The 12,564-nt window shown below is 47.2% G+C and overlaps 1 protein-coding gene across 3 annotated transcripts in view; it reads right to left on the bottom strand.

Annotated features, from left to right (window-relative positions):
• Positions 1-12,564, bottom strand: part of ADGRG2 (adhesion G protein-coupled receptor G2) — a 209,729-nt gene that overhangs the window by 44,507 nt on the left and 152,658 nt on the right. For all 3 annotated transcript variants that reach the window (XM_073667454.1, XM_073667458.1, XM_073667447.1), the window contains one exon: positions 2,165-2,187. In XM_073667454.1, coding sequence (XP_073523555.1) covers positions 2,165-2,187 — 23 coding nt within the window. The remainder of the gene's footprint in view (positions 1-2,164; positions 2,188-12,564) is intronic.

A 12,564-nucleotide genomic window follows, 5' to 3' on the forward strand; every position in this document is an offset into this window, starting at 1 on the left:
GTCAAAATTGTTGGTACCCCTCGTTTAATGAAAGAAAAACCCACAATGGTCACAGAAATAACTTGAATCTCACAAAAGTAATAATAAATTAAAAATCTATGAAAATGAACAAATGAAAGTCAGTCATTGCTTTTCAACCCTGCTTCCACAGCAGGCCTGGACAGAAATGATGGTACTCTTAACTTAATATTTTGTTGAATAACCTTTTGAGGCAATCACTGCAATCAAACAATTCCTGTAACTGTCAAGGAGACTTCTGCACCTCTCGACAGATATTTTGGCCCACTCCTCATGAGCAAACTGCTCCAGTTGTCTTGTGTTTGAAGGTTGCCTTTACCAGACGGCATGTTTCAGCTCTTTCCAAAGATGCTCAATAGTATTTAGATCAGGGCTCATAGAAGGCGACTTCAGAATAGTCCAATGTTTTCCTCTTAGCCATTCTCGGGTGTTTTTAGCTGTGTTTTTGGGTCATTATCCTGTTGCAAGACCCATAACCTGCGACTGAGACCAAGCTTTCTGACACTGGGCAGCACATTTCTCTCTAGAATCCCTTAATAGTTTTGAGATTTCATTGTACCCTGCACAGATTCAAGACACCCTGTGCCAGATGCAGCAAAGCAGCCCCAGAACATAACAAAGCCTCCTCCATGTTTCACAGTAGGGACAGTGTTCTTTTCATGATATGCTACATTTTTCCTTCTTTGAGCATAGACCTGATGTGCCTTGTCAAAGACTTCCATTTTTGTCTCATCTGTCCATAGGACATTCTCCCAGAAGCTTTGTGGCTTGTCAGGATGTAGTTTGGCAAATTCCAGTCTGGCTTTTTTATGATTTTTTTTCAACAATGGTGTTCTCCTTGGTCGTCTCCCATGAAGTCCTCTTTGGATCAAACAACGACGGATGGTGCAATCTGACACTGATGTTCCTTGAGCTTGAAGTCCACCTTTAATCTCTTTAGAAGTTATCCTGGGCTCTTTTGTTACCATTCGTATTATCTGTCTCTTTGATTTATCAGCAATTTTCCTCTTGCGGCAACGTCCAGGGAGGTTGGCTACAGTCCCATGGATCTTGAATTTCTGAATAATATGACCAACTGTAGTCACAGGAACATCAAGCTGCTTGGAGATGGTCTTATAACCTTTACCTTTAACATGCTTGTCTATAATTTACTTTCTAATCTCCTGAGACAACTCTTTCCTTTGCTTCCTCTGGTCCATGTTGAGTGTGGTACACACCATGTCATCAAACAGCACAGTGAGTATCTGTAGCCCTATATACAAGCCCACTCACTGATTACAAGATTGTAGACACCTGTGATGCTAATTAGTGGACACAACTTGATTTAACATGTCCCTTTTGTCACATTATTTTTAGGGGTACCATCATTTCTGTCCAGGCCTATTTCATGAGTTTAATTTTTTTTAAAAATCTGTGGAAGCAGGGCTGAAAAGCAATGACTGACTTTCATTTCTTCATTTTCATAGATTTTATATGTATTATTACTTTTGTCAGATTCAAGTTATTTGTGTGACCATTGTGGGTTTTTCTTTCATTAAACGAGGGGTACCAACAATTTTGACCACGTGTGTATATGGTATCCCCATGTCAATAGAAGGTTGACCAAAATATAAGATTAACCAACCTGATCGGTAAACACTGTAAACAGAAAAAAATTAAAAACACCAAAATTGCGTTTTTTGGTCGCCGCAAAACCCCGCCCCCCAAAAAATACTGTAAGAAGTGATCAAAATGTCATTTGTCAATATGAAACTCTATTCAAAAACTGACATGTCTCCGTGATTTTTTGTGCACAGTCAGTCCGCAAAAAGACACGAGCATCACCACAGATTATGTTAAGAACGTCTTCTATCCGTGAAATAAAGATTTACATGAAAAACTGACATTAGAATGATATCTTAGGAGAGGTTATCAATTTGAAAGAAATGGAAAACCTCTTTATGCTAGCCACCACAGGAATTAACTGTCAGTCGGGCTTTTCATGGCAACCTGAAATCTGAAGTTTTTGGTGACAATTCTTTTTAGATGTATGGTAGAATTTATGATACAAGAAAGTGGCCTGACATAAATTCTTACATCTACACAAATATTTTTTTTATTCTCAAGAGTAGGAATCAGAAAAAAAAATCTGAATAACAATCCTTACCTCTTTCAGTATTATCTCATAAACTATTAAGAAATAAAAACAAGCATAAAATTACTTTAAACATTACAGTGCAAAATATAGCAAAATAAAAAATCTAAATATATATATATATATATATATATATATATATATATACAGTACAGACCAAAAGTTTGGACACACTTTCTCATTTAAAGATTTTTCTGTATTTTCTTGGCTTTGAAAATTGTACATTCACACTGAAGGCATCAAAGCTATGAATTAACACATGTGGAATTATATACTTAACAAAAAAGTGTGAAACAACTGAAAATATGTCTTATATTCTAGGTTATTCAAAGTAGCCACCTTTTGCTTTGATGACTGCTTTGCACACTCTTGGCATTCTCTTGATGAGCTTCAAGAGATAGTCACCGGAAATGGTTTTCACTTCACAGGTGTGCCCTGTCAGGTTTAATAAGTGGGATTTTTTGCCTTATAAATGGGGTTGGGACCATCAGTTGTGTTGTGCAGAAGTCTGGTGGATACACAGCTGATAGTTCTACTGAATAGACTGTTAGAATTTGTATTATGGCAAGAAAAAAGCAGCTAAGTAAAGAAAAACGAGTGGCCATCATTACTTTAAGAAATGAAGGTCAGTCAGTCCGAAAAATTGGGCAAACTTTGAAAGTGTCCCCAAGTGCAGTTGCAAAAACCATCAAGCGCTACAAAGAAACTGGCTCACATGAGGACCGCCCAAGGAAAGGAAGACCAAGAGTCACCTCTGCTTCTGAGGATACGTTTATCCGAGTCACCAGCCTCAGAAATTGTAGCTCAGATTAGAGACCAGGTCAATGCCACATAGAGTTCTAACAACAGACACATCTCTTCAACAACTGTTCAGAGGAGACTTTGTGCAGAAGGCCTTCATGGTAAAATAGCTGTTAGGAAACCACTGCTAAGGACAGGCAACAAGCAGAAGAGACTTGTTTGGGCTAAAGAACACAAGCCTGGTTCCCACCGTGAAGCATGGAGGAGGAGGTGTGATGGTGTGGGGGTGCTTTGCTGGTGACACTGTTGGGAATTTATTCAAAATTGAAGGCATACTGAACCAGCATGGCTACCACAGCATCTTGCAGTGGCATGCTATTCCATCCGGTTTGCGTTTAGTTGGACCATCATTTATTTTTCAACAGGACAATGACCCCAAACACACCTCCAGGCTGTGTAAGGGCTATTTGACCAAGAGGGAGAGTAATGGGGTGCTACGCCAGATGACCTGGCCTCCACAGTCACCAGAACTGAACACAATCGAGATGGTTTGGGGTGAGCTGGACCGCAGAGTGAAGGCAAAAGGGCCAACAAGTGCTAAGCATCTCTGGGAACTCCTTCAAGATTGTTGGAAGACCATCTCCAGTGACTACCTCTTGAAGCTCATCAAGAGAATGCCAAGAGTGTGCAAAGCAGTCATCAAAGCAAAAGGTGGCTACTTTGAAGAACCTAGAATATAAGACATATTTTCAGTTGTTTCACACTTTTTTGTTAAGTATATAATTCCACATGTGTTAATTCATAGTTTTGATGCCTTCAGTGTGAATGTACAATTTTCATAGTCATGAAAATACAGAAAAATCTTTAAATGAGAAAGTGTGTCCAAACTTTTGGTCTGTACTGTATATATACACAAACTTTTTTTTTATTTAAGCACAGCCATATATACATTTTATTTAGTAATAGAGAGACTTTTTAAATAAGACTGCTTGTCTAATACTGGTCAATAATAAATTATTTACTTAAAGGGAAGCTATCATCAGTAAATGATCTATTTATAAGTCAGGTTCTTGTGTTAAATATTTTTTAAAACATGTTTTATTATCATATCATGATTTTAATTAAAAAACAAAATTAGTATTCTTGTAATTTTCACAATGGCCACTGAAGATTTTTTAGACTCCAACTTCCTGCAGTATCAGGAAAAACACATGGACATTAGCCAGGACTTACCGGTTCTGACTCTATCTATTGTATTAAAGCATCTAATGAGCATGTGCAAAAGTTATTATAAAGGGGAGGAGGATCAGCTGTGATCCTATTGTGATTGGTGGAATCTTTGTTATCAGTTGTGTATAGAGGTGTTATTTGTCATTGTAATTTGCCTCTGCTGATAAGGAACCTTTCTGACAACTGTTCCTGCAATGAAAGAAAGTATGAGTCTAAAAAAAGCCCTAGTGGCTACAATGAAAATTAGAAGCATAGTAGACAGCAATGCATCAGGAGAATTGCAGCTACAGAAGTGTTTGTAATGAGACAAAGCTCAGTTCTGTTGTACTGTCCCTCCCCACACTGACTGCTGTAGGATGAATGCTTAAGAAGTATTAGTAAACACTAATCTCTACTCTACTGGATACCAGAGAAGACAGCAATTCATGAGTATATTAACACACTGACACTACACTGCACTAACATCTACACAGGTTTAGGGAAAAAAAGTTAATAGTAGTGCTTCTTTAAGTGCACCACAATACACTGTATCTCCAGCTGTATTAAAAAAAGTTGTGGAAATTAGTATGTAGAAAGTGATACTGCTCTGCAAGAGTCAGGTAGTAAAAACTTTGCATTTATTGAAAAATACTTAAGAAGAGAGTGAGTGAGTTTAAAAACGTCAAATAAGTAGGAGATGTAGCGCCCCGAGGGTTCGGTTGCTACAGGGGTATTGCACCTCAACCAGAGGTGTGATATTCCACTCCCAGGTGAGGATGGAGTGTTGACCAGGGCTCAGTTACCTGCATACATACACGCACACACTCCTCATTTCCGGGGGACAGCTCGACGGTGCTCCCATTTATTGCAGGCACAACTGACCATGTCCCTGGCTGGAGTGGGGAGGGGGAAGAGAACCCAGTGATGTAGGAGCAGAAGGGGACGGTTTCTGGAGCATAGGAAGGAGCTCATTGGGTGCAGGTCACCTGAGCTCAGACACAGTGAAGCAGATAAAAGGTGGGGGCCATCTTAGGAGGGAGTTCAGAGCAGCAGTGAGTCAGAGCAGAAGGGAGAGAGAGCTGACAGGCTCGGCCTGAGCTCAGCTCCACGAGGCAGGCCTAGAGAGAAGGCCGGGGCCAGAAAGGAGAAGAGGAGAAGGAGAAGGAAGGAAGGAGAAGAGACAGAGGAGTAGAAAGGCTCCAGAAACAAGGAGGCAGAAGGGACCCTAAGAGAGAGCAGAACGGACAGCAACCATTGCAAGCCCGCGTGATATCGGGTGAAGGGTCAGGTTGCAGAAGGGTACCGGATTCCCAAGTTGGTTGAGGTAAATAATCCCTCAGCCAAAGACCGGAGGTCGCGATCATCTAATGGTGCGACCCCCTGCTACACCCACTAGGAAGGCACCACATAGGGTCAGGGAAACTGGCGCCAGGTTTCACCAAGAGAAGGCCCGAGGCAGCTGGACAGAAGTGTGGTCACTGGTGGGGCACGAGAGGCCAGAGAGAGGATAAGAGGGGGTCCTGTGCCATACTCCTGAATTGCCTGGGGGTTGACCGAGCTCCTCACCTGGTGGACGCAGTACGGCTTGGGCAGTCATTGCTGGCAGAAGAGACTCGGATAACAACTGTGAGTAAAAGACACTGGACTGCATCACTGACTCTGTGTGATTTCTGCTGCGTCTGCACCATCACCCCCAGCATCCCATTACACCGCCCTGAGGCTACACTCTTCCCGTGGGGAGTTATCCCATCCCTGTGCTGCACCCCAACACCAGCCTCTGAGGTCTGCAAAGCAGCGGCGGTCATCCCTGACCGCAATCCACGGGTGGCGTAGTCGGACATTCTATAACTCTAAAAATAGACTGCCACAGCACAATCTGGTCTGACCACCCTGAGCCACGGGATCGGGTTGCCACTACTACTCCCAGCATCGCACTGAAACCCGGTTCCGGGTGCCCCACGGCCCAGGGGGCGAGTCAGAGACACCGGGACTAAGCCTTTCCAACCCATACTGGATTCTTTATCATTATGATCATTATGATTAAGATCCCTGTATAGGTTTGAAACTCGTAGACCCGATGTCTCCTGCAGAATCATGATAATTAAGAGCCTTGTATGTATGAGTTCAAACTGCATAGACCAGGTGTCACCTACACATTTGATGTTTTTAAAGGGAACTTTTGAGGTTGGATCAACGTATTAACCTGCAGTCTCTTATAAGGGGTGATTAACCCGATATCTGCAGGTTAATAGCATTATCCAGCCTGGAAGGTTCCCTTTAAATTTTTACTTCCTGTATCAGCAGATGCTGGCTCACTTTAAGCATACTGTGAAGACCTGGGGTCTTCCGTGGGCGTAACGCTACTCAGACAACACAGGGTGAGGGTAAAACAGTGTGGCAATACTTTATTGAATTACAAAGCGGACAATAAACACACAGAACAGTCACAGCAAATACCCAAGATGTTACATTACACAGTCTCACCCTTCCTTCTCCGTTTATTGGAGACAGTCCATCAGAATGTCTTAAAGCACAGACACGTAAGAGGTCTCACCTTCATGAGAACAAAACTTTGCATAATCGAGTTTCCTCAGAGAATTTTCCATGTCTACCTTGCGAATAAACTCCACATATAATTGACGAGAACAGACTCGTATCCATTACATCCACACATGCCGTCCTTTGCATCCTGTGGTTCCTGAATTAAATGCGATGAGTGTCGGTGGCCTGGTGTTCGATCCGCTGAAGCTGGCACAACTCCTGTAGTTCCTGTTTCTTGTTGCTGCTGTATATCCTCTCCGGCCCTCCTCCCAAGGCCGGGCTGATGGGGTTGGACATGGTAGCATCCGAAACCCGCTGTGTATGCCTCACCTATGGTCTTCTGGGTCTGTCTACATGTCTCGCTGGTTGTAGAACCTTTTGACGGTGTTTGCGAACACCAGTCTCCTGCAGCTCCCCCAGAACTGCTGGGCTGAGTAGTATCCCACCGCTGCCACCAAAATACGAAGACCCAGGGTCTTCCGTGGGCGTAACGCTACTCAGACAACACAGGGTACGTGTCAAACAGCAAAGCAATACTTTATTGACCCACAAAGAGGGCAATAAACACATAGAACAGTCCCAGCAAATACCCAAGATGGTAGAACATTACACAGTCTCACCCTTCCTTCTCTGCCCGCCTGGGATAGAACAGCTGCGACTTTGGAGACTTCCTGGGCCGACTACCTTAACCAGTGGACCCTTGCTTCTGGCGGGCCCCCACAGAGAGGAGGTAGTGGCAAGCTTAGGAAGCTAGCAGTCCATCAAGGTACAAGACCAGGAGACCCGAGGGTCCCAACCTGGCCTCTCCGAGAGTGTCCATGGGGCCAGATGACCGGTGGGTCCAAATCTGGCTTCTCCAAATGTCTACATGAGTTCCAGGTGACTGGCAACCTCAAACAACATATTCAAGGGGCCAGGTGACTTCTTCGTCCCAACCTGGTCTCCCCAAAAGTATCCATGGTCTCTCTGATGGTTAATGGAGCAGATCCGTATCCTTCCAGTCAGGGCCATACCCTTAGGCTAGAATCATATAGAATCCAATCTGTGTATCTATAGGTAAAACTGTGCTTCCAAGCTGATGGTCTCAGAGTCTGTGTGTCCTCTTGCTTCTCCTTGATTCTCTGTTCCAAGTCTCTTTTCAGAAGGATAGATAAATCCTTTTTCTATTTACATATAAATTGCCCCTCTGCGATATTGGGAAGGGGAGGGGGTGGTATAATGAGGCCTGTGGTCTGATTGGATATCTCTGGCTGACATCTCATACATTTCACCATAATGTATATGACGCGCCCCTGGGCCTGTGTCGCGCTGCGTTGCGCACGCGGGAGCTTACCCGGAGCCGGATCTCTTGAGGGTTGTAGTCTCGTGGCGGTGACCCGGTCCGTGCCCAGGGAGTCAGACTAAGTGGCGCTGTATTAGCGGTAGATGTTGGACGACTACGCCACCCGTTGAGTACAGCTAAGGAGCTGCCGCTGCAGGGCAGACCGCTGAGGCCGGTGGTAGGATTGTGCAGCGTGATAGTATAACCCCCAACGGGAGGGGTATGGCCTCAGGGCAGCCGACGTGGATGATGGGGGTAGCAGGAACCACTCGGAGACGGTACGGTGTAGTTCAGGGTCTTTACTGGTGACAAAGATAGACCCTCCCGGAGTACTGGCTAGCGATTGGGGCCTGGTCAGTCCTTGAGCAGATGGGATCTCCCCTGGCCAGGCGGAGTTGTAGGCCTCCCAAACTAACGATACTCTTCCGGCTACCTTGCTAGAGGCGGGTATAAGTAGCCCACATCCCTGAGTGTACCGTGTGGTGCTCACCCGTATGGCCGGTGACTCGGGGCCTTCTAGTAGCTTCCGCTCCACGACGGCGGTGCTGGTCCCACGCGTGTGACCGTGCCTTCGGGTTTCTGGGCCAGAGGACCTGCAATCCCCTGCCGGGCGGTTTCTGCTGCTGGGTAAGGATTAGTCCCCACAGCCTCGGACTCCGGGTCCGGTGATAACTTTCCAGTCAGGGCGAGCTCTGCAGCTGCCAGCCCCTGACTCCTTGTAGTACTGCTCCCACAGAGCTCCTGATGTTCTTTTCCTATATCTGCTTCTCTGTCTCTACTTCTTCTCTACTCACTAACCCTGCCTCAGCCCTAGGTTTATATAGGGGAAGTTCTTCCCCTCCCAGGACTGGGCAGGAGGTGTGGCATTCACAGGATCCCTGACCAAGAGACCTCCCACCTGCTCTCAGACATAACATTGCTTGTTACTGTGGAAACCAGACCCCTGGGGTGCCACATTCCCCCCTAGTGAAATTTAGTACTCCGGGACTAAACATATTTTTAGAAAAACATAACAAGGTATAAACAATAATAATACAATAAGAAAAACACATAAAGATGGTTACGGCGTGTCCGCAACCGGGTGCAGTCTTTGAAGAAAACAAAGGTGTCCATTTCACCAAAACAGGGAGACGTAACCAGGTAGGGGTCTGTCCTGCCCCGAGTCCTTAACAGTCTTTTAGTCCATTCCTGGGTTACGCTCCAACCAATTGTACAAGGATTCCCGGTAAATCCACCAAGGACTCCTAAAAATAACTAGAAACACATAATTATTTACAAGTAACAGACAGGTGACCACAAATAAAACAATTTAAACACTTCAAATCCTCCAACGTGCGGGTAACTGGCCTCTAGTGGCCCTAGTGGACCTACGGAGCTGACTGTCTGGCCCTGAACTACAGGGTGTAGGAGCTATCAAGGATAAACTGGGCAGCTGTCTACGGGCTCTTTGGCTCACTAGGGGTATGGCAGGCTCACTATGAGCAGAGGGTTGATCCTCCTGTTCTGCTTGTGTGGAGTCTGCTGCCTCCTGGACCGGCTGCTCTTCCAGCTCTACCTGTTGCTCCGTAGGCACTTGGGATGCTGGTTGGAGGAACGTGAGGATGGGTACCACAACTGCACCATTGACTTGAGTCCAGGATCGAGGGAAGTCTCCGAGCACAGTACTAACCATATCTTCCCTTTCCTCTACGGGTCGAGGGTCTTCTTGCTCTCCTTCTGGGTTCCGTAGCTGTTCGGGACACTTCTTCAGGTGATCCCGGGATACAATGGCTGTGGTTTCCCCTCCGTCTTTACTGATGGTACAAACCTTTGGGTTGTCGTGGCTTGAGGGCAGTACGGTGTACGGGTCCTTCTCCCACTGGTTGTCCAACTTGTGGAGCCGTCTCTTCCTCTTCAAGACCTGCTCTCCGGGTACCAGGGGAACAGCGGGAGCATACTGGTTGTAATTTTTCTCTTGTCTTTCCCTAGCGAGACAGAGACTTCGCTCCACGCTCTCTTGTACTTTCCGGTAGTGCTGCTGCCTCTCTGTGTCCCAGTCTGTTTCCGGTGAAGTGTCCTCGGGTGTCAGGACTCCCATTTCCAGGTCAACAGGTAACTTACCAGGTCTCGCCCTCATTAGGTAAGCCGGGGTACAGTTGGTGGAACCTACCGGGATGTGGTTGTATAGGTCCACCAGATCGGGCAGCTTCTCAGGCCACAGACTGCGTTCTTCCAGGGGCAACGTTTTCAGGAGATCCATTACCACCTGGTTCATTTTCTCACAAAGTCCATTAGTTTGCGGATGATAGGGTGTCGTCCTTATCTTCCGGCAGCCATACAGATTGCAGAATTCTTGGAAGATCTCCGCTTCAAAGGCAGGTCCCTGGTCCGTCAGCACTTGGTCCGGGTATCCGTGTGGACGGCAGAAGTGCTGCTGGAAGGCTCTAGCTGCTGTTTGAGCCGTTAAGTCCTTAACGGGGACGACAACCAAGAACCGGGAGTAATGATCCACAATGGTTAACGCGTAGACGTAGCCACTTCTGCTTGGGGTCAGTTTTACATGATCCAAGGCTACCAGTTCCAACGGCTGCTGGGTGACGATGGACTGCAGGGGAGTCTTCTGGTTGGCACGGTCCTTCCTTCTTAGGTTGCACGGGCCACAGTCTCTGCACCACCTCTCGATGGTTCCCCTCATGCCTACCCAGTGGAACCGCCCACGCAGCAGGAACTCCAGCTTCTTCCATCCGAAGTGTCCAGCCCCGTCGTGGTATGCTTCCATCACCATGGCTGCGTCTCTCCATGGCACCACTACTTGCCAGATTAGTTCATGCGTCCGGGAGTTAACCATTCTGCAGCACAACTTCCCCTTGTAAAGGAACAGTCGACTCTTCTCAGCCCACAGTTGCTTGGCTTCCTCCGGAGCGTCTGGGTCAAGGCGAGCCTCTGGCCGAGTCAGCATCTCCTTCACCAGCCGGACGGCAGGGTCACTGTCTTGCGTTTCCTCCCAGTTGTAGTGAGGCAAGGGGTTAAACGTAGCGGCTTGCTTACTCCTTACCCGATGGGAATACTGGATAGTCCCATGACGGTGGAACGCGGGGAGTTCGACTTCTTCCAGTCCCTCTGGATCTTCTCCTTCGTCCGGTAGGTTTGGCATCCTGGACAGGGCGTCCGCGTTGGTATTGGAGCGTCCTGCCCGGTATTTGATTGTGAACTCGTAGTTGGACAGACGGGCCATCCATCTCTGCTCTAGGGCACCGAGTCTTGCCGTGTCCAGGTGTGTCAACGGGTTGTTATCCGTGTACACGGTGAACCGGGAAGAAGCGAGGTAGTGCTTAAAGCGTTCGGTGACTGCCCACACCACTGCCAGGAACTCTAGCTTAAATGAGCTGTAATTCTCAGGGTTTCTTTCGGTGGGTCGCAGTTTTCGGCTAGCGTAAGCGATTACTCGTTCTTTCCCCTGCTGTATCTGGGACAGTACGGCTCCTAGCCCGATGTTACTTGCGTCGGTGTAGAGGATAAAGAGCTGGCTGTAATCAGGGTACGCCAGGATTTCATCCCCCGTGAGGGCCATCTTCAGCTGGCGGAAGGACTCTTCTTCTAACTTCTCCCATTTGAAGGGCGGCTTCTGGTTCTTGGCCTTCCGGGACTGGCCTATCAGGAGGTCCTGCATAGGAGCTGCCTTTTTGGTGAAACCGGGGATGAATCTGCGGTAATAGCCTACCAACCCGAGGAACTGCCGCACTTCCTTTACACTGGAGGGACTTGGCCATTCCTTAATTGCGGTGATCTTATCAGGGTCGGGAGCCACTCCATCAGCGCTCACCACGTGTCCCAGGTACTGCACCTTTGGTTTCAGGAGGTGACACTTGGAGGGTTTCACCTTTAGGCCGTAGCTTGCCAGAGCTTCGAACACTTCCGCCAGGTGTTTCAGGTGGTCCTCATACGTCTTGGAATATACGATGACATCGTCCAGGTACAGCAGGACCGTCTCGAAGTTTCTGTGGCCCAGACAGCACTCCATTAATCGTTGGAAGGTTCCTGGTGCGTTGCAGAGTCCGAACGGCATGCAGGTAAACTCGCTAAGTCCCATCGGGGTGGTGAATGCGGTCTTCTCCCGGTCCGCCTCTGCTACAGGAACCTGCCAGTACCCACTAGTGAGATCCAAGGTAGAGAAGAAGTTAGCAGATCTTAAAGCAGCCAAAGACTCCTCTATCCTTGGTAAGGGGTACGCATCCTTGTGTGTGATACGGTTGATTCTCCGGTAATCTACACACATCCTCATGGTGTTGTCTTTCTTTTTGACTAAGACTAGTGGAGCTGCCCAGGGGCTACAGCTATCCCTGATCACCCCAGCCTCCTTCATGTCTCTAAGCATCCCCTTGGCGTGTTGGTAGTGTGCAGGGGGTACGGGTCGATACCTCTCTTTTATGGGAGGATGGTCTCCCGTGGGGATGTGGTGTTCTACCCCCTTGACTCGCCCGAAGTCTAACGGGTGTTTACTAAACACTCTCTCGTACTCTTGAACCACCCGATAGACTCCCTGTTTCTGGTGTGAGGGAGTGGAGTCAGTACCCAAATGTAGTTGCTGACACCAGTCCTCCATTGTTTTCTGAGAGCCGTT

Source organism: Phyllobates terribilis, unplaced genomic scaffold (genome assembly GCF_046119375.1).
Source record: "Phyllobates terribilis strain yellow unplaced genomic scaffold, ASM4611937v1 Scaffold_2__4_contigs__length_985480577, whole genome shotgun sequence".
Taxonomy (NCBI): Eukaryota; Metazoa; Chordata; class Amphibia; order Anura; family Dendrobatidae; genus Phyllobates; species Phyllobates terribilis.